The sequence below is a fragment of the Strix uralensis genome, chromosome 4, assembly GCF_047716275.1.
Source record: "Strix uralensis isolate ZFMK-TIS-50842 chromosome 4, bStrUra1, whole genome shotgun sequence".
NCBI lineage: Eukaryota > Metazoa > Chordata > Aves > Strigiformes > Strigidae > Strix > Strix uralensis.
This window is the reverse complement of record NC_133975.1, coordinates 35,660,355-35,682,743: the sequence shown is the minus strand read 5'-3', so window position 1 is coordinate 35,682,743 and position 22,389 is coordinate 35,660,355. Positions and strand designations below refer to the sequence as shown.

General features: G+C 36.9%; 1 protein-coding gene across 9 annotated transcripts in view; it reads right to left on the bottom strand.

Moving 5' to 3' along the window:
- Positions 1-22,389, bottom strand: part of FAT1 (FAT atypical cadherin 1) — a 115,073-nt gene that overhangs the window by 3,958 nt on the left and 88,726 nt on the right. For 4 of the 9 annotated variants that reach the window (XM_074866337.1, XM_074866342.1, XM_074866339.1 and 1 more), the window contains 15 exons: positions 20,910-21,143; positions 19,212-19,601; positions 17,661-17,875; positions 17,132-17,269; positions 16,685-16,828; positions 14,311-14,508; positions 9,292-10,093; positions 8,261-8,392; positions 7,990-8,153; positions 6,939-7,401; positions 6,278-6,431; positions 5,912-6,022; positions 5,070-5,701; positions 4,681-4,818; positions 2,574-2,633 (listed from right to left, as the gene is read on the bottom strand). In XM_074866337.1, coding sequence (XP_074722438.1) covers positions 2,574-2,633; positions 4,681-4,818; positions 5,070-5,701; positions 5,912-6,022; positions 6,278-6,431; positions 6,939-7,401; positions 7,990-8,153; positions 8,261-8,392; positions 9,292-10,093; positions 14,311-14,508; positions 16,685-16,828; positions 17,132-17,269; positions 17,661-17,875; positions 19,212-19,601; positions 20,910-21,143 — 3,975 coding nt within the window. Of the gene's footprint in view, positions 1-2,573; positions 2,634-4,141; positions 4,196-4,680; positions 4,819-5,069; positions 5,702-5,911; positions 6,023-6,277; positions 6,432-6,938; positions 7,402-7,989; positions 8,154-8,260; positions 8,393-9,291; positions 10,094-14,310; positions 14,509-16,684; positions 16,829-17,131; positions 17,270-17,660; positions 17,876-19,211; positions 19,602-20,909; positions 21,144-22,389 lie in introns of all 9 variants that reach the window. The other 5 variants (XM_074866341.1, XM_074866343.1, XM_074866345.1 and 2 more) reach the window with 2 other exon arrangements.

Genomic DNA, 22,389 nt, shown 5'->3' with positions numbered 1-22,389 from the left:
TTGTAGTGAGGGGCCCAAAACTGAACACAGGAATCGAGGTGCAGCCTCACCAGTGCCGAGTACAGGGGTAAGATCACTTCCCTGTCCCTGCTGGCCACGATATTTCTGTTGCAATCCAGGATACCATTGGCCTTCTTGGCCACCTGGGCACACTGTTGGCTCATGTTCAGCCGGCTGTCAATCAACACCCCCAGGTCCCTCTCTGACTGGCAGCTCTCCAGCCACTCCTCCCCAAGCCTGTAGCGCTGCTGGGGGTTGTTGTGGCCGAAGTGCAGCACCCGGCATTTGGCCTTATTGAAACTCCTACAGTTGGCCTTAGCCCATCGCTCCAGCCTGTCCAGGTCTCTCTGCAGAGCCTCCCTACCCTCGAGCAGATCAACACTCCCACCCAACTTGGTGTCATCTGCAAATTTACTGAGGGTGCATTCGATCTCCTCGTCTAGATCATCAATAAAGATGTTAAACAGGAGTGGCCCCAAAACTGAGCCCTGGGGGACACCACTCGTGACCGGCCGCCAACTGGATTTAACTCCATTCACCACCACTCTTTGGGCCCGGCCATCCAGCCAGTTTTTTACCCAGCAAAGCGTGTGCCCATCCAAGCCACGAGCAGCCAGTTTCGCCAGGAGAATGCTGTTATAACGTTATAATGACTCTTATAACATCTCTGGCCTCATCTCAAGGAGAAGGTTCTTACCACTGGTCTACTTAGAAGATGACATTCTTCATTCTCCTAGGGAAACTGGGTGCAAAACTAAAGCCAATAGGCAGACTGTAGCCTTATGATTTAGAGCACTTTTACCAAGGAATGGGGAGATATTGGTCCTGTGCTCCTCTTCTGAGGCAAGGACCCTTTAACATGAAATACAGAAACACAAACTAGAACCTCATGTGCCCACCTTTCTAGGTGACAATCTGCTAGACTGGAGCTGTATTTCCTCTTGCACTGAGCATCGTTGATTTACAGAGCTACAACCTTCCCTGAGGAGCAGTGCAGAGAACATGGGCCTACAGCTGTCCTAGGATGAGACTAGCTACAGTTCATGCTTCCAGGATACCTATTGGACAGAACCACTTGGGGAGACTAAAGGAATTTGACCCAGAACTTGATAATACTGAAGGCTTGTGCAAGTATCTCTCTGCTGCTTGAACTGACACCCTCCTGAGGGTGCTCAAAAGAAAAACTCTTTACCTAAGATGTTTTTAAAGAAGGAATGCTTATTAAGAGTCAAATTTCCAAGTGTTAAGAAGTAGCTGAACATGACATCTGTAATCTATGAACATTCTGCAATGTATAAAATATTTATATTTATCTTACAGTGATACTAAACCACGAAACAATACTTTCACCTTTGACTTGAGAACTACATCCATCAGTTTTAGTTTCTACCAAATAAAATCTCAGAGAAAATCTGAATAAGGTATTAAATGTTTCCCCTGGTAGATCTTCCCTCTTCTACACTTATAATACTCCCTTTCATAAGTACTGTGCATCACAATTTTTTAGCACTGAGGACTATGGTCTATAGGTACACATTAATGAAATACTCTCATGTAATTAGAATCTTTGCATTTGTCTACTTTTTTATGTGTCTGCATACATTAGACAGGATATACTTCAAATAACAAACCTAAGAGAATCTTTAGCTACTATAATTAATCTTATGTTCTTAAAATGGCTTTATTTTAAGTAAGACTTAATAAAAAATAAGGTTTCCTAGTCTGTATTAAGAAATAGGAAACATACACTGTGGATGTTATTTCAGAAGTAACCTCTACAGACTCATGGTCATGGATTGAAATACTTGCATATTACTGGAACTTGAAGAATTTTTAAGTCAAAACAATAGTTAGCATTCTTGTAGACTCACTAGCACCTTTATTACTATTATTATTTTGTAAAGAGTTTGTGTTTTCCAGAGTGGTCAGTTCTTAAATGTTAGCAGGAAAGAAATAAAATACCATGAAAATGTCTACTTTGCCTCTTTTTAACTTCCAAATACATACTACACCACCCACTTAAACTGATAGGGATGTGTATGCCTATATAACTCAACTGCATACCAGAAATCAGTTTTTTCTGCTAGAGGCAGATTGATCTGAAGGCCAGGGAAGTGAGTACTGGTATCAGGCCATTCCCATCCTGCTCAGCTGGACAAGGTGTCAACAGATGTGGGTGGGAGAAGAAAAGGAAGATGAGGCTGCTTCTTTTTAATCCACAGTAGTTATGTAATTGTCTTTGATGCTGTCTCAATTCTGCTGGGAGCTTTAGTGTGAATATTTTCAGAAGAGAGTAAGCACCAAGATCTTTTTATGCCAATACTTTTTTTTTCCAAGAAAACACATTTTGAAACCTGTCCACAGGACAGCTACAGCATACACATGAATATATGAACATATACTATATATCTATCTATCTATCTTATAGACAATAAATACATTCTTTACTAAAACTTATCAGAAAGTCCAAGTAAATAGTATTTTGTAACTCCCATCTGCTAGGGCTACATTACTAGAAGCAAACGTGCATTATTCTGCCAAAGCAGTAAATAAATATGAAAACATGTATATACCTTCTTTTTCCACCGAGTCAACAACAGCATTGACAAGGTGTATTACAGTCACTACGGAAGCTTGTAAAAGGTATAAAAGGAGCAAATTAAAACAAACCTATAGTTAGTATCACTTTAAACAGCATACAGATATACAAAAAACACTGTAAGATTGTAGTTAATTACTATTTTATAGAGCAAGATTATTGGTGTACATATACATTTACTCTCTATTTAGAAAGCAGTTGCATATATTACATAAAATACATCTTTAAACCTGAATGTTATTCTTGATAAACATGGAAAAGTACTTGTAACTACTCCTGAAGCAAATTCTGCACAAGCACAAAGCTGCTTTAGTTGTGTTACAATTTCTGAAGTATTGCCTGAACATACCATTTACATAATACTTCATCCAGATATAGCAATGAACTAGGCTTTTCTAAAGGATTGTGTTGAGTGAATTGTGAATTCTGTGCAATAAGTACTGCATTAGGCTTCACCTTTTAGACTGCAAACTACATTTTTCCCCCCCCTCAATGGAAGACCAGGGGAAAAAAATTTCACTGAAATGAACTAAAATGCTAGAATTAAAAAAAAAAAAACAACCCACTACTGAAAGCTTCTGTTGCTGACCTGCTTAAGTTGTGTGCAAACAGTGGTATCACGGTAGGAATAAAAAATTCAGGTTGTGACATTCTTATTTAAAACCAATCAAAATGAATGTATTTTTTATGTCTTCCCTTTCCCAAGACACTTTTGGAAGGGAGAAGAATTTACAGGGTAGGATGAGGTAATCACATATCATTTGTTTGCATGGCTCAGGGATTAAATTTCAAACTAATAAATTCAGAATCTATCAAAAAGGAAGGAAGGAACAATATCTATGATGCTACAGCTATTTTTCTTAAAATGATGTATTGATGAGTAATCAATACACAACAAGAAATGTGAGTAAGAATATATGAAATACATGGGATGGAGAGGAGGGGAGAGCAACATGTACCACACAACACTGAATACCACAGGAAAAAAGTTGAAAGTTGGTATCAGATCTACTGATAAAACGATGAGTACTGTAAGCATACCATTTTACTTTCACCAATCATTAACAAAGATGTTTCTTTTCATGCTGTTAAGAACAAATCACTCTACTTCGTTGAGAAGCAGAATGTTCTTTATTCCTAAACTAAAGGAATTTCAAATTCTTTTAACCATACAGAGACAAAAGCAGAAATTGGAATAGTCAAAACACCTTAACTTAGTGAAATAAGTTATGAGATAACTGTGGCTTTGTCCAATCAGTCTGAAATGTTTCTGAATACATAGATGCATTCATATGAACTGTAAAAGCATCTGTCATCACAATGGAAAAGTAAAAGACTTCCAATTAATAATAATCCCCACAAATAGGAATGCTGATGGACTGGAGTTGTGATCAAAATATAAATATTTTTATATTGGCTTTTTTCAAGGTATGAATTTTTTTATGAATTCTTTTAATCATGGTGAAAGCCAAATATACTGTTCTACTATAACAAAATTCCTGTTTGTGCAGCTTCCTTCATTACTAAAGTAATCAAACTTACAAGCAGTCCCTTAAACTCTGCTCTCACTCAGAACTGATCTGATCCATATGGGAGCTGAGGTCGCAGCAAGAAAAAGAGAAGGAAACAAATGAAACTGTAACACCAGAAAGCTTTTTACTGAGAGCTCAATGTCAAAGCGAAAGTTATATTTGTGCCGAGGCCATTTTTTAAATTCACAGTATTCTTGTATTAAGTGATAACTCATGATTACCTAGAGGAATGTCTCAAATTTGAACACGCTTTTAACAGCTTTTAAACACAGGGCTCTGAACACCTTGTGCTGCATTTTCACTATTAATATTCTAACAGCAGAATGATAATATATAATTGTAAGGTAATTAACATGAGGTTTAAGATAGGCACAATACTTAAAAAAATCAACATACCTGGGTATTAACATAAGTACAGATATATATTAAATAAGCTATTATTTAATATATATTTGATATATGTATATCCTATTGATACTAAGAGATATAGATGCAAAGACAGAACAAATGAATGTAAGCAGCAGTAAAGAATGATTATATTTTACATACCATTGTCATCACATGATTCAGACTGGAAGGAGCTGAGAGACTGGACCTCAGACATGCTTTCTCTAGCACTATAAGGATGGGAGTTCTTTTCATCCAGAGGCTTTTTCGAAAGGCAGGGATCAAGATCTACTACTTTAGCTGAAAGAAAAAGTTTCAAGTGGGACAATTAATAGATTCTAGATTAAAAAGTCAATAAAATTTGAGGCTGAGATCTACACATTTTTACAAAACTTTATAATAGAGCATGAAGTCTGATCAGACTCAAACCCCAGCAAAGTCATAATGCCGTTTGTACCCTCACAGGCATAGACAGAGACTTTGCACTCATATTAAAGTTGTACCAGCACACACCTTTAACAGAAAAGTAACAAAATAAGAACATTTCTTACTGTCATAGTCAAAATCCCAGCTGGGCTTCTGTATTGAATCACTGTCTGAAGGAGAGTTGGAGGGAGGTGGAGGCGGTAAATTTGGTGCTACACTGCAAACAGCTACAGCTTTCCGGTGACCATGTACAGAATCTGGGTTAAAAGTACTAAACTCTGGGTGCTCGGGGATAGCAGACCCCTCAAAAGAATTCCTGTCAAGATTGTTCCTGGAGTCACTTGGAATGCTTGGAGTGTATGAAATGGGACGAACAGGAACCTGTGGTGGGATGTCAGAATAGATGTTCTTATTCAATTTTGCATCAAAATAAGGCCTTTGCAAGAAAGCTGTTGTAGCTCCCAGTTGCTTGTCTTCAGGTTCTGGCTGGTGCTTCTTCTTTCTACTAGTCACTTTGCGGCAAACAACAAAAATCACAACTAACAGGAATATTCCTGCGATGAAAACAATAATCCCAATCACTTCAGCTAAGCTAATGTTCCAAGATGTTGAAACATATTTGTTAAGAACAATGTCTGTGCAGTGTTTTCCTCCAAATCCACGGCTACAGTTGCAGTGATATGAACCGTAAGTATTCTCACAAAGGGCGCCATTAAGACATGGGTTTTCTACGCATTCATCCACATCAGTCAGGCACCTACCAGAAACAGAGCAGAGAAATGATCGTTAGTTTACATCAGTAGTCTTTGTTGTAGTCTCCTTGTTCTCAACAATTCTAGGTGTATTGAATATACAGTACTGTACACTAGCAGGCAATTTGCTGTTTTTATCAACACTCCAGATTTCAACCAGTTTGAACTGTTAAGTAATATTGTTAAAATCTCAATGTATGTGAAACACTACCTACCTTTCTCCACGAAAGCCTGCTTCACACTCGCAAACAGGTCCATCCAAACTGTCAATACACTTGCCACTGTTTTTACAAGGATTGTCTTTGCAATATGGACCCAGCTGGCATCTGCAAAGGCAAAAAAAACCCCAGGGGGATTGAAAAAAACAAAGCATGAATGAACCACTACCTTGCTACAAGCAAGTACATAGTGTGGGATTCACAGCTGTAACATAGGGGCTGGCATTAACTTCAGCTAAATCCAGCACGTTTCAAAGTCCAAGCTTTAAGTAGGAAACAGGTAAAAAAGAAAACTGAAAGTGTGTTACATTTATAGCCTATTCTCTAAAGGGTTAATTGGTACAATAAACCATACAAACATACCTTTGGCCCGTGTACTGTCCTCGGCACTGGCAGATAAAATCATCACTGACTGGGATGCAAGTACCACCATAAAGGCAGGGGTTGGAAGCACATGGGTTGACACTTACATCGCAGTGAGTTCCCATAAACAAAGGTGCACACTTGCAGTAGTAACCTGAAATCAAATACAGCCTTTCAGAAAGACACACATGGCTTTACTGGATTTAAGGTAAAATCCTCCCTGTCCACCTACCTGTTTGAAGAGAGAGAGGATGGGAAGAAATAGAGGTACTTTTATCGAAAGATGAAGGCAAGTCTAACAGTAAAGTTCTTGAATTTGATTGAAAGATAACTCCCATTTCTCTGACAAAACTCAAACTTGTCACACTGATTTCAGAATTTTTAAAGGAAGACTCTGAAGTAGGCAGCCAAGAGAATGGACCTTGGGTGTTGACACTGAAGATTAAATCCCCACTTTGTCTGATGGACTTTTTCTACTTCACACCCCAAGGAATTCAGTCTAGCACACAGGCAGACACAGCCTTCCTACCTGCTGAACAACCAGCCTTCTACAACTCTATGGGAAAGCAAGAATTATTCACAAAGTTTTTTTGTCCTTCAAGGCAGGGAAGTGGGAAAGTAGTTTTGAAAAGTAACAGCAGAAGAACATAGCACAGCTTACCTCCATTGGACAGTGCATTACAGATGCCTCCATTCTGACATGGGCTGCTTGAACAACCTTCTGTGGTAGTCAGTAAGCATCCAGGAGTCACATCTACAGATTCTTCCATGTGTGGATAATTTCGTGGCTTACTGTTTAGGGGCAGCTCTTGTCCATTAAGTACAACAGAATCCATACAGCCTCTAAAACCATTGCTAACTTGAGGACTTCTACCATGTCTCGCACCTTGCTGCCGAATATGACCACCAAAAAACACATGATTATCTAGGTTTAGTGTCCTAAGTGTACCAGGAGCAGTACCAGACGCAGTATGCACCCTATCCAGAACAAGTCGTGCGTAATTTCCATCCACTTCAAGAGAAACTGAATGCCACTGGCCATCATTAATCTGAATGCTCTGAACGGAGACAATCCCAGGTCCACTGCCACAATCAAATTTATATTGCAGCCTTCCATGGTGAATCTACAGAGGAAAGTCACAACATCAACAAATGGTGTGCACACTTAAAGAGTATAAAATATCAATGCCCATAAAAGTTTATGTTTGCTGAAGAGACAGGATGATGGTCGCGTTCATAAAAGGCAGGTTAATAACACAGTGATTGTGATTCATTCTATATGTTCTTTTAATTAAAGTGTACACTTTGTAAATTTTTTCCTCTAGTAAAGAAGTCACAGATCATCACCAAAAGATTACAATACTTCAAGACCTTTCATTCTTGTGCTTTAAGTGACTTTCTGTATGGACTTAATGAGTATTATAAACAAATAAAATTAAATTTATTATTTAAAATAGATAATTCAGTGGGGTTTTTTTTTTGTTTGTTTTAATTTTAAAACATTAAAGAAAATAAATTCCTTTTACAAATTAAAAAAATTCTGGACAAGTTTGTCACCTGGCTTTATAACACACTCTACCTTGAAGACAATTCTCAATTATAACAATTCTACAGAGATGTTATGATTCAATCTTTTAATTTGGCACAAAAAATAGTAAGAAGATGGTAAGAAGAAAAGAGGAGGAGATATACACTAGGAGATTTTAATATACCTCTAAGATACTGTAGTCTGTTCCTCGAGCATACATAACAACTGCATGAGCAGAGTAAGTTCTAAGTCTCATTGTCAGCTTCATTTCCTCTTTGTTCTCATTTTCCATGAGACGGTATTTCACATAGCTGCTCCCAGTAAATGTCACAGCAGAGCCAGCTGATGCTTAAGAATACAAAAAGCGTAAAATGTGTTAACACAGGACTGGAATCAAATTTATATTTGGAAAGTAATATGGTTTTCCACAGAGATTTTTAGAGGTAATTTCTTACCAGGACACTGTCCAATTTTGCTGTCTTGGCAAACACAGGTATATTTTCCTTCCTTTGAGTCTCCTAAACATTCAGTACCTTCAGGGCATGGGTTTCCTTCACACACGCTATTCACCAGGGGGCACTTCCCTTCTGTAAAATGAAATACATTATTTCTCTTCTGTTGGTGGTAATGGTATTTTGTGAAAAGGGACACTTAAGGACAGCAGCTGAAAGGAACCCAAATGATATTCCTAACTATCTGACAAGGGAGCAAAGTAACAGTTATGAGATGTAACTGGCACAAACACAGACTAGACAAATGCATGTATAGTGGCTGATGTTCATACTTATCTTGATTACTCAAACAATTCAACTGGTAAAATTTGGAAACTGGTGTTGTGGTTTAAGGTTTATCATTACTATCATACACCATAAAAAACAACATATAGATATTAAACACGAACAGTGTGGGTTGGGGAGAGCAGAAGAGTATGTCTGTATTTGAGACACAAAAGGAACAGGCTTTAAATATTTACTTAAAATGTGCAAGCTCACCCAGCAATGTTAAGCCATGATTTTAAAAAACAATGTTCTTTTCCTCATAGCTAAAGACAAATTAATCTTCTGTTATAGATCTGTATACTTATATGTATCTTAATGAATATTCATTTCCCAGTTCACCCTGTCATTCCCAGCCAAGTTTGGAAGTTCTGTGGGCTATTCCTCTCTAAGGAGAAATCAGAAAGTATTCAGGTACTTTGCAAGAACTTACCTTTGTACATACAAGACATAAAATGGAAAATGAAGGTGTAGCTATAAAAAAATAAAATCACCTTCCATAAGCTTATATCATGTAAACTCTTAAAATGAGGTAATGAGACAAGAAAAAATTACTCCTTACTTTAAATAAGATTAGGCAAATGTTGCAGTGAGGATTACAGGACATTCTTAATCTTGACCCATAATGTAAAATTTCCCCTGTGGATTATGGCAGTTCCAAACCATAACAATCTTTTCAAGGATACTGTTTTCCTTACCGCTTTTCTTACCTTTACAAAGACAAACTGCTGTTCTGTGATGACGGGGAGTGACAAAACTCAACCTGGCTGTGCTGTGGGTTGACATGATGTTCTCATCCACTGTTACTTTTTCTTCACAAAATTTCAAAGGACAATCTAGGCCTGCACAAAGCTTGTGGAAAACATCAATTATCCGGACACCTAAAATCTCCTCTAGGTCAGGCACAGAAGAGTTTATCTTGTGGAGCAAAATTCTCATTGGGTGGTGAGAGCTACCAGACTTTTCAATATTCAGGAGGACATCAAGATTTGAAGGAGGATCAGAAGGCTGCAAACTAACAATCTGGATGTCATTTCTCCTCACGCCCAAGATGTTTCTTAAAGCTCTCTGGAAATTGCGCCAGTAATCACCGATGAATTCTTCGGGGGCAAGGTTTGCAAAGCGTATTGCAATGCTGTGATTTAGTAAATCTTGTGTGATTTGTCTTATGTGTACAGTAATATCAGCTGCAGTTGTAAATTTTCCATCTGTAACAGTGACGTTTAGGAGGTACTGTCCTACATCTAACCTTTTATGTGCTATTAGTTTGCCACCAGTACTAGAAACGGAGAACAAGGATTCCATTTTGGGGTCCAGACTGTATGTCAAAGTATCATAAACATCTTGATCAGTTGCATGAATTTTTCCAATGACACCACCCGAATATTCTTCCCCAAAGGCTGTGATAAAGATTTCTAGAGGCAGAATTGCTGGTGAATAAATGCTTTCCTCAATAACTCTAATATCAATGTAAGTCAAAGATGACAACGGTGGTTTTCCATTATCTGCCACCTAAAGGAAGATGAGGATAGAGTTAGATTTTTGCTTTATCTCAAATTCTACTGCAGATATTTGTATATCTACTGTATACAGTAGAATTTTATTTTTCTACAAAAAAGTTCCTACGGGAAAATGCTTTATGAAAATATAACACAGGTCCTGACATAAAAGTTAGTATTGAAAATTTAGAAAGCTTATATAAAAGCAGGCACACACAAACATGTTTTCACTTCTTCCAAGATGAAAAGTGCCCTTAATAACTGGAAATGCCAGGAAGCTATTAACACTTCTAGCAAATACAGAGGAAATGCACAGTAGCTGATTTCAGACAGCAGATGGTGCTTGAAGCTTTTTTATTTCAAGCATGGAAACACAATACAAACTTGAAATGAGTCATGCACTAGAAATTTACAGCATGCTTCACCACAGTTATTAGGAGGTGGTCTTGAAGACAATCTAAATGCAGTATGCCAAACAGAACTTCAAAAGAAAAACAATACATGTAGAAGTTATAATTATGTCGTCTCTCATGATTTCTGATGGTGGAGAGGAAAAAAAAAAAAAACACCTGTAGTGCTATTTGCTTCAGACAATTAAAGTGATTATCTTTTACAAAATCAGCCTAATTCAATTCTAAAGCCTTTTTAAAAATCACGTCCCCCGTCCTCCACTCCTTTTTGACAAAAGCATACACGGCTGTTCTGTGAAGAGGGGACATAAAAAGAGTAAAGAAGTGAGAAAAGAGCACTCCTTTTGGTTCACTTTCTTTCTAATTCCCAGTTCTTCTTTCTTATCTACCTTTTTCCCAGAGCTCTTTCCCAGTTACTGAAAGTGAGACTAAAGAAATGGGCAAAGAAGAACTGGAGAGATGTGAAGGGACAGAGATACGCAGGGCTCAGAAGGGAGAAGATATACTGCATTGTTCAACAGATTTTACAACAATTTTACAATGACTACAGATAGTTGGTACACTTTGAAGATCTATGCAGAAAAGCTGCTTTTGATTTTTCATACAAATTTAAGCAAAAGAGGAAAAACTCCAGGCACAAGATTGTCTGTGGATGTGCACATAATTGTACCATTTTTAAAAGGTAATGCATGCCTCAGAACTACATGTCTTCATACGTTAACTCCAAAAGACAGGCATGGCTAGAAACTTGCCCTCTAGTTACCCAAACATAAATAACCAGAGAGCTGAAGCTGGCAAAGTTTTGTTTTGCCTAGATTTCTGCCTGGAAACAAGACAAGGCAGGCAGTTTAGCTACAGGAGAAATGCCCAAGGGAAACAAGAAAGGGCTTAAAACAAACAGGCAAGCAAAATTATAACAAATGGACAGCCAGTAGGAAAGAAGAGCCCCAGGAGAAATGTTTTTTCAATAGTGCAGATATTTAAAAATCTGCTGTGGTTTTAAACTAAAGGCTTCAGAGTGTGGCACAAAGGACTGTATGACTCATAGTTGAAGATTTCACACACTAATGCTGTGAGACATTCGTTAATGGATAATCTATTTCCTTTGGAGAGTGGGAAAGCAAATGTGAGTGGTATGCACATGTAGGTGGCTGTTGGGGAAAAAAAAAAATCCTTATTTCTATTAAAATCACAGAAGTAAAGTAAAAGAAAGGCTCATGTTAAGTAAAGTTTTTCTGGTGGGAGTGGGTGTGTATGAGAGAGGTTGTTTGTGGGTTTTCGGTGGGGAATTTTTGTTGTCTTTTTTTTTCCAATATAAGTATGCCTGTAACATAAGACCACCTCTGCCTCAGCAATCCATTCAGAAAGCAACTAAGGTGAAAGCTGTCAATATTGAAAAGCACACCAGTGAAGGTCAGTTAAAAAACGAAAATTAGTATCAGGAGATCATACATAGCCATTAACTTGTGAGCTGCAAGATGAAAGTGCAAAAATTAAAGATAGTGTAAACTTGAGAAGATGCCTCTCTACAGCCTTTGAAAAAATCTTTATTTTAAATGAACAGGTAAAGAATATTTTTCCACAGAAGTCATGTATCTATTTTTGTGTTTATCACTGGAACTGAAGACTTGTGATATGGAAATGCTAGTTTTAGTTTTAGATGCCTTCATACTCATGTATAGTGACTCACTAAAGAGAAGATTATAGCAAATTATAGCACTGTGTCTACTTAAAAACAGCTATCATAGTATAAGATAATAAATGGCAATTAAAAGACAGTGACATATTTAAAGAATCCAGGCAAGGAACTTGTAAATCAAGGGATTAGACAAGTCCAAAATACTGAGATTCTGAGCACACAAAAAATGCACATTAGTATAGTCTGCTTTAATGATTTACAATCTCTAAGAAGCCTTTGTTCTAAATGAGTACATTTGTTTTAAGACACTTGGTATAGCTGCTGGATGCCATTAAAATAGTCCTTATTCATTCCCTAGAAAAAAGGCACTTTTCAAGTGCTGTGCTGAAGAGAAGACAGCTGAAGTACTGATGGGCTGTTTAAAAGCATCCCACAGTCTAGGAATTGGCTTGGAAATGAAAGAATTGCACGATTCCACCAGAGGAAGGTGTTAGATAGGTGCCTCATACTGAAGAATAGGCAGTCACATTAGGAAGGGCCGAAGGTGCAGCTAAATCATGAAATGTGACAGTGTAACAGACTACATAGAACAGACATAATTGCCTGTACATGCATTCACAGGAATGTTTCAGAAGCAAAATAAATATACATTAGTTACTGCTTAGAGAAAATATAAAACACATGAATCTTGTATTAAACTGATTGCACATACAGGAAAAACGTTGCTGGTTATTCTTCCCTAAACAAAAACATGACTTTGGAGAATCCATATAGAACTTGGAAAGATTATTGGGCAAGTACGACAAAGCCCGCCTCTACGTCTGTTTCAGACTTGTGCAGCCTAGGAAGGCCAACAGAGACGTTGCTTAGGTGCCTGGAAGGCTAATCTGTCCTACCACTAATTAGCAGTTCACTTACTGAGAAAAAAATTGCTAACAGAGGAATGCTTTATCTCCCCACCTCCTTTTTAATCTCAATTCTTAAACCTTAAACCAAACTACATTGAAATGGAACCTTTATCTATGCTGGTTCTCATGCTGATGGCTCCTGATAACATGTTTTAGTGACTCAACCAGCAAACGACAGTACCAGTGGCAATTTGTTTTCCTTCCCCAAAGAAGACAGACAGACTTTGGGTAAATACGTCACAATTATTATCCGAACGTGGACACAATTCAGTATACACTGATGCAGACAGTACTGCTCTAAAACTGCAAGTGCAGTACAAACTCAGTAATTGTCTGCAATATTATGTATGATAGTACTTTGGAGATTGAAAACAATTCCTCATGTAAAAATAAAGGTAAGCACTTTTCTGAAAACATGAATCTGAAAATGAAGTTTAAGAATTAAGGCCTGCTATTTTTAGCCTACCAATTTAAAGTCCCCTGTTCACAGTTGTTTAACTTATAACTGAATTAAAAAGGACTGGATAAGATTAAAAAAATTGGTTTTAACTTTTTTTACATTAGGTTACAAAAAAGTATTTTAGAGAACTTAGCTATGTTAATGTAACCTGGATTTTTGGACATGGTCTGGTGTTTTTGCACACCAACGGAAAATGTAGGCATATAACATTTCAGTGTCATTTCTGAGTTTTATGTCATATTTTCCACGGCAAGATTCTGAGATCTCTAAGTACCGCACTGCAAGTTTCAATGCTATGACAAAGGTGCACTGCCCTGATTTTCCAAACTTAAAGAAAGATGTTTTCAATTGCCATTGGAGAAAGAGTGTGGCACTATACGAAAATATTTCAGTACTGGCATGATATGCCATTTTCAATATTCCTGTTTCGATCATGTCAGTGTAGTCCAGCTCACAGCTTCCAGGGTCAAAGTAACAGTGGCAAGAGGAAGTCTGCAGCCAATGGTTGGTGGCTCAAGGGACCTGGTCCCCTGCTGGCTTTTCCAGCACTCCACATGAAAGGCAAAGGACTTATCAAGACCACTCAGCATTTCACTTACACCTTACCCTTAACTGTGAGTGTAATTAAGCTTACCATTACAGCTGCATAGATTTTCATTTAAACCTTTGTCTCTGAAGATTTTACCTCAAGGGACATGCCTCAAATGACAACTTGGCATGTCAGGATCTTGAAGGCAAGTGGTAGACCGGGCATGAATGGGAAAAGTTAACTAAATACTAATAACGCAAAACAGCCAGAGTAGTGCATCCTACCTTAACATGAAGTAAATAGTGATCCCTCACTTTGCGATTCAGTGCAGAAGTTGTTGTCAGTACTCCCTGCTGGTTAATCTGAAAAGTGTTCTCTTCATTTCCACTCAGGATGGTGAAGAGAAAAGGAGGGCCATTGTGAGAAGAATCCTTGTCTGTCACCACTAGCTGTAGCACACTAAATCCAATAGGCTTATTTTCCTATAAATGTATAATACAATTACATTGGTTTTACTATAATTGAGGATGTAGCTTGACGCTGATTTCTTTTTCACAACAGAAAAAAAATAAATATCAAATTACTGTCAAACCAGTTAATAAGAGAAATCAGAATGACAATATTGTTTAAGGAAAAATACTACCTCAGAATAATAATGAAGACAGTAAAAGGAGAAAGGCAGTACATTTTTCAACTTTGTCTTCTATTTTTTAAAAGTAGCTCAGCCTCGAAACTTTACATTTTCCACTCCAGTCTGAATTAAGATTAATTACCAAGTCATAAAAGATTTCAAATTTAGCTAAAACACTTGTTAAGAATAATCCAATTCCTTTGTTGGGAGGACTAGAAAAAACACACTCCTCCATCTGACCCCGTATGTCCCTAATTAGTGTTCTGACTTCAGCTGTGTCCACTACAGCCACAGTCCAGTTAAAATATGAAATCGAGGTTTTAAAATTTGCATCATAAAATACCTTCAAGTTTGCATCATGTGGATGCCTAAGGTTTCACAGACACTTCAGACACTTTGGTCTATCATGTATCTGATACACACACACAACCTTACCTAACACTCGTAACACCCTCTCCCAGAATACTCGTGCTATACTGTATTGACCAGAGTTTATACATATATATATACACCAAAAAAAATATACATATATATATACACCAGAGTCTATACATATATATATACACCAAAAAAAAGTAGAAGCATTATTGTGAAGTACAACAATAAAAAAATGCTATCCTTTCACGGTTGCAAAAACTCCTATATAACAAGCGTACTTTTTGTTCTTGAGAGTAAGTCAAGTTAATTATCAGATACTGCAGCTGAACAGCTGAGGGACCATATTTTAAAAATACAAATATTTACATTTGGATACCTAAAGTAATTTAATTTTCATAATAGCTAAGCACATTTCCAACTGTGTCCAAATATGTCCATCTCCAATACATCACAAAATGCACACCAGCATTCTTGGCCAACTCCTCCAGCTTTTTCTCTGCTATCCTCATACAGGGACAGGTTGATATGAATGAACTCTAAAACACAAGGTTTTCCTTTTTAATTGAGCAGGAAAACATTACAGACATTGGTTATAGAGTCTACAGTTTTATGGGATACATTAATTAACATTCACTTCAAGAAAGATTGTAATTGGGGAAAGCAAAATACCTTTGACAGCACAAACATACAAACCTGTTGTTTTAAACAAACAAAAGTAAGATCCGGGACATCTTAACTTGCATACTCTGTATGTTGGGTTGAGATGAATCATTTTTCCTCTTTCAGAAAGCTGCCTTTACAAACCATGTACATGGCCTCAAATAGAATGGTATGTTAGGATGGCACAGGCACCAGATAACATTCCCTGATCCCCACTTAACTATTGTACAAGGCCAGGCACCAGCAACAGTAAAAGAAGCCAAGGGATTGAGCTCATTTACATTACTAGTTTAAAGGTCTTAATGCAATTCCTTTGTTCCTTCCATTTATTTTCTATTGGATTCAGGAAGACGAGAAGTACAGATGCTGCCTCTGCTATCTTTGCTTTACTAGAGAGTTTTCTGAATCAGGCAAGTACATGCCAGCCATTTGAGAATCTGGCCCACTACTACCGTCCTAATGTTCAAAATTAGTTAAAGGATTGGTATGTAGCAGTATGAAATATTACTGCTGTTTTAACTGCTTCTGATCCCAGAGGAGGCCAACAGGAATTAAGCCTTGACCTATGTGCCACAGTATGTAACACTTGCTTCACAGTAATAGTTCCTAAGTATCTTTTTCTAAGCAGTAACTCTAAGATTAAAAAGAAAACAGCAAAATTATTGTATCTTTTAACCTACCTATATGATGCTAAGAATGTTATAAACGTAAACGCAATGTATAATATATATACACATACACACACAAAGCACATGAAAAAAGAACACGCTCAACTTGCAATACAAGTTTCTAAATAGAAAGCACAATATGAATTTTGTTAACCCTGAACACTTACTCAGGTAAGCAGTTTCACTCACAACCTTAAATAATTAAAAATATAGAAAAATAAAATTGAAACATTACGTTCATCATATCTTGCAGAATTTTTCAAGTCACAAATTAATACTCAATAATGTTACTAATATGACTACTTCACTATCTGTATTTACCTGGATGATAACACTATAGTTTCCTTTTGAGAACACTGGAGGATTGTCATTTACATCAGAAACATCAATATTAACGGTGGTTGTGTTAAGTCTAGGTGGGTTTCCGTTATCTGAAGCTTGAACTGTCAAGGTATATCCTGAAATCTAAGAAACAATAAAAATTTTCAGACATTCACTAAGGAGCAAAAAGTAACTAACTCAGCTTTTGTTTTTAGGAAGAAATATTTTAGTGCAAACTCCCAGTAAAGCTTGCCTTCATATATTTAATCCTTTCCCTTCCTCCCCACCCACAAAAAACACTGACATAAATACATGCTTTCACTTTATTATGGCTATATTAATTGTGGAATACAAAATGGTAATTTACAAATATAATAAAAAAATTGGTGGTCACAATTATGCGTAGCTAAATTAATCCCAACTGCTCAAGAAACGTCAAAAACTTACCTTCTCTCTGTCTAGAAGTTTAGTCACTTTTATTTCACCCCTGGTAGGGTCAATTGTAAAAGGATTTCCCTGATTGCCATCTATAATTGCGTAGTGAATGCGGTTGTTTGAAGGTCCATCAGCATCATCTGCCATAACCTAAGGGGCATTACAGTCTCACTTAAAACAGGTCGCAACAGACTATCACCTTTCAGATAAACTCATCCTGAAGATGAGCACAGCTGTTTTGGTCTAACACATTTCACAGTCCTCAGGAGAAATGTCATTTGAATAGAACATACCAATATCACTTAATTTCCTGAAAATTAAGTCATGTTCTCATGAGGAGAACATAAATATATCACAAGATATCTACTTTCCCACAGCATCTCAAGTCTCTGGTTCTGAAACTTTTTCAAAATAAATTTTCAATTCACTCAGTGGCAAATTTATCTATTTATGTCCATCTTCAAATCAATATTCCTTCAAGAGTGAAAGCATGATTTGTCATGACAGAGTATTTCAAAGGAAAAAAAACAACAATACGTACTGTAATGACTGATTGTTCAAGCATAGTATCTTCACTGATTACTGCAGTGTAAGTGTCTTGGCTAAACACTGGAGTATTGTCATTGATATCTGTTACATTAATATTCACTGTTACAACATCACTTAATGAAGGCGTGCCTCCATCTGTGGCTTCCACTGTCAAGTAGTACTCATGAGAACTTTCATAATCCAAGCTCTCAATGATAAAAATGGCTCCTAGGGAAGGAAAAAAAAAAAACTCATACATATTCTGCTATTATGTAGTATTACATATTGCAACTTTTAATTTTGGTCTGACAAATACTCAGCTTCTTCAGGGATTGACAAATCTGGAGCTAGAGCTAGCCAAAGCTAGAGCTACACAGTTAAATGATCAGGCTTTACACATAAAAGTAAAAAGGTGAGAAGTTCCTGCAATTACCACAAAAAACTCACAGTTTAAAATCACCTGGCTTACATTTTGTAATGAAAAAAGTGAAGAAAAATAAAAAATGTATTTATAAAATGTCTTTTTCTTAATTTTCAACTAAAATTAACCAAAAATATGACGTGACCTTTAACTTGAACTTCCTTGTAACCAGCATTAATGTCAGGCATGGAGTATGCATAAGTAGTATGAGAAGTGTCTGACTAGTTAAGATACTGCAATCCCTAACATACACACTGATTTGCTGCTGGAAGAGAGTTTTCTTGGAACCTTTTTCCTCCTTTCAAATATGTGAAAAAGTTAAACTGGCAAAGTACTTCTATACCATATTACCAGCATCTACACTGAAAAGAGCAGTTGGAAGAATTATAATTTCAATTGCACTGCTATAATTAACTACTATTAACTTTTAGGTAGAAATCTTGATTTAAAAAAACCCAAACTTTATCAGATATTGACTCTTTCTTAGAAAAAGAACTATATAAGCAAACAAAACTAGAATTGAGGTGTATATTGATTTTTAACAAAGAATTGTCATTAATAGGGAAGAATTCTCCACAGAACCCAAAGGCTTCCTAAATCTGACTAACATACAAGCCTAACATCTCCAGTGTCATGCTGGATATATGATTAAACAGAATATTCCAACCTCTCTTTAATGCCATATCAAACTGCTCTAGGATTAATGTCTTTGTGGCCCAATGGCTAGTTTTCCCAATCAGTTTAATTTCTGATCTTTCTTTTACCAAGTCTGGCCACTCATTCTAATTATATGGCTTTTGTGAAAAGACTATTATGCTTCTGTCATTTTGGATCTATATCTTTCCACCTCCTCTGCACCCAGGGTGGGGAATACTCCAGCTAGGAAATCCTTACTCTTGCCAGTTAAATGAATCTAACCCAAATAACAATAAATAGCAACAACAAATCAAGTTCCTGTTCTACATTCTACTGCACTCCTCTAGTAAGCATGCTGGCAAAATGGGTGAACAGAGGTAGCGCTGGCTTTACAGCCTGGATGATGCACAGAGCTTATACATAACCTGTTTGGTTGAATTACTGAAGAACACAGTATGGCACTGTGCTTGGTTAGCCTAAAGTATATTCACAGTGGTAGTCTGTTACCTGTTGTTGAATCGATGCTGAATTTTCCATGTTCATTTCCACTGACTATTGAGTATGTGATTTCAGCATTGGCTTCAATGTCCCTGCTTGCAGCATAGATCTGGAGAACTTCAGTTCCAACCAAAATGTCCTCTGATACACTGGCACTATACTCCCTATGCTCAAACACAGGTGGATTATCATTTATATCCAAAACAGAAACTATAAGACTACTTGTTGAAGACAGTCTTCTAGGTAAACCTTCATCTGTAGCCTTCAAAGTTAGAGTGTACACAGCTTGTAATTCCCGATCCAAAGGCTTCTCCAAACGAATGATTCCAGAGAATTCATCAATAGAGAACTGGCCGTCTGCGGTGTTCACCAGTGAATAATGGATTTTACGGTTCATCCCTGCATTTTGGAAACAATTGCAGAGTGTGAAGCAGCCATTAAAATATACCAACATAATAACAGATCTGATAGCTATAGAAATAAAACATGCATGCTAAATATTATCATTCATGTTAAAGTAAATTTCAGCAAGAGTTAAAGGCTCTTGTGAGGGGCAGAATGATTTCCAAAAAGATGTAATCTGATTTTAAAAAAAATTAAGCTAACACTTCACTGCACTTATTTTCTGCCACACAAAAACCATGAAGCATGGTTCTGCTTCAGTCACAGTACTAGCTAACAAGAAACGAATAGTAATATAAATCTAATTATAACTTTAGAACAGCAGCATCTGCTTAGCAGGCTTACAAATAACATAGGAAGATATGGGAGAGTTAGGCTGCATCAACTCAATACCAGAAAGTTTATTTAAGAACCATATCCCAAAATTAACAGGAACATAATTTCTGGCAACCTTTCTGTATAAAACAAACAAACAAAAAACCCATAAGGTTTTGGGCCAAATATTTTGCTCCTCCTGAGCCTCAAAGACTAAGTGAAGTGTGAAAACACCTGTCACCTTCCAATTCAGCAATGCAGCTTTATCATAGCACAAAGCAGGCTGGTTGTTTCACGAGACTGAGGCAACCATTAATTAATACTATTTGAATAATAAACTGATGATATATGGAAATCATGCACCTTTAAAAAGGCTTTATGCTGTTGCATCCTTTACAACAAAGCCTAAGAACAAACTCTTTCTAATATCACTTTCAGTTCATGTTCACTTAAATAGTTGTAACTAAACAGTGAAGATAAAGAGACAGCAAAAATCTTAACAGGGAAGCATATACAGAAAGCTACAATTGACCAGGGTTCTCTTTACGGTATGATCATTGATGGCTAGCCTGAGAAGTGCATATTCAATAAAATCTATGAATGCACATTTGCATGAACAGACATGGCTTGATATTCCTTTTACTTACACCGGGAGTGAAAGGACAGACCCAACTCTTCATAACATTAATAGCTTATCACACCACAAATATCCTACATTTTATTCCTCTCCCACCTCTTCTTTTTTACAGACACACAAGAGATGTCTTCTTTTGTGCAGACACAAAAGGGATGTCTTCCAAGCTACTCACACACGGAATTCAGGTGTTACATGATTTAGTAGACCTAAATATATCTTTCAGGAGTCTAATCCTGAGTGGTATTGAACACCTGTCGGTTCTACTGAAAGACTTACACCTCTCAGGATTAGACTAAATAAACATTATTGTAACTTTGAGACCATGACAAAAGTATTGCTCAAAGAATGCATACCTGCATCTGCATCTGTTGCCTGCACTCTTGTCAAAAGGGTTTTAGGCTCTGTGTTTTCAAATACTGTAATAGAGTAAGGGTCAGCTGTAAACTCTGGGGCATTATCATTCACGTCTTCCAGAGTCAGAATAATATTAGCTTGGCAGAATCTTCCTCCTCCATCTGTGGCTTTCACTAGAAGATAATAAACCGCTTGCTGCTCACGATCAAGTGGCATTAATGTTTTCAGTTCACCTATAAACAGAATAACATACATAAGTTGATGCTAGTTGCCAGATTTAAGTATCCCTAACATGTTTTCCTTTAAAAATCTCTGTACTCAGAAAAACTAAACAACAATTTTCTTTTTGATGTTAATTTCGTCAGTAGCTAAGTCAACAGCTGTACTGGACTAATGAACTCCACTTTGGGCAAAGCATGTCAGTGGCCTGCCTTTTCAGCTTTAAAAGATTAAATACTAAAATCCTCTGCCTTTGTTTCAAATGCCTCTGAAACAGAAATTAGCTAAAGTAAAACTACCTGACGGTGCAGAAAGAGAGAGAATGTGTATACATGCACAAATCCATGTGGTTTTGTGTAAAGAAAATTAAAATATTCTGGCTTTAATAAAATTCAAGGTAAAATCCATGTATGGCTTTCCTGTGCTATTTTGTGTTCCTTCCGCAGCTATTGAGCTAACTCTCCTCCTCTAACATTCAATGAATAAACAGAGCTATTCACACTATCAAATATAACTTGCTGCTACAGACAAATCTCTAGCAGTCTAACACATACTTCCTTTCCAATGTGACAGAAAACACGATGACAGACACAAACTGTAGCCATTGTCTCCTTTTAACCAATTAAAAAAAGTATTCTGAAATATTGAGTATTCTAGCCCCACCAATTCTGAATTTATGTAACAACATGCTAGCACAGCACACAGGTGACATTCAAAGTAAAAAAAAAACCCCATGATGTAAGATCCCTCTCATTTATTTTGCCACTGAAGTATTCTAGTATCCTTCTCCATATTTCCAATATATCTTTGTATTTATCTTATTTAAATTTTTCTGTACTGTTTACTACTCCCTTCCTACTGCCTGTCTACTGCAGCTTGCAGAGTACAGGATTCCGGCATTAGCTTTGACCTATATTATAATCCAGAAGACATGAATGCCATGAAAACCAAAGTCAGGCAAGTTAAAAGTTAATCTCATTTATGTAATGCTTCCAGTAACACTGGAAGTACTTTTTGTGTTTACTATGGAAAGGAAATTTGATGCTCCATCTAACCTCATCCTGTTTAATATGCCAAACCAAATGATGGCAAAGAGAATCTGAATTAAGATATTTTCAGTTTATTCCATTATTGCTACTACTACAATTAATATAAAAATTACAAAATTTATAGCACAGTTTTACTCCAGTCACTTCACCATGGAAGTTTTGGGCTTTCGGGCAATTACCCTATGTACTCTTTACTTCCTCACGTATTAAA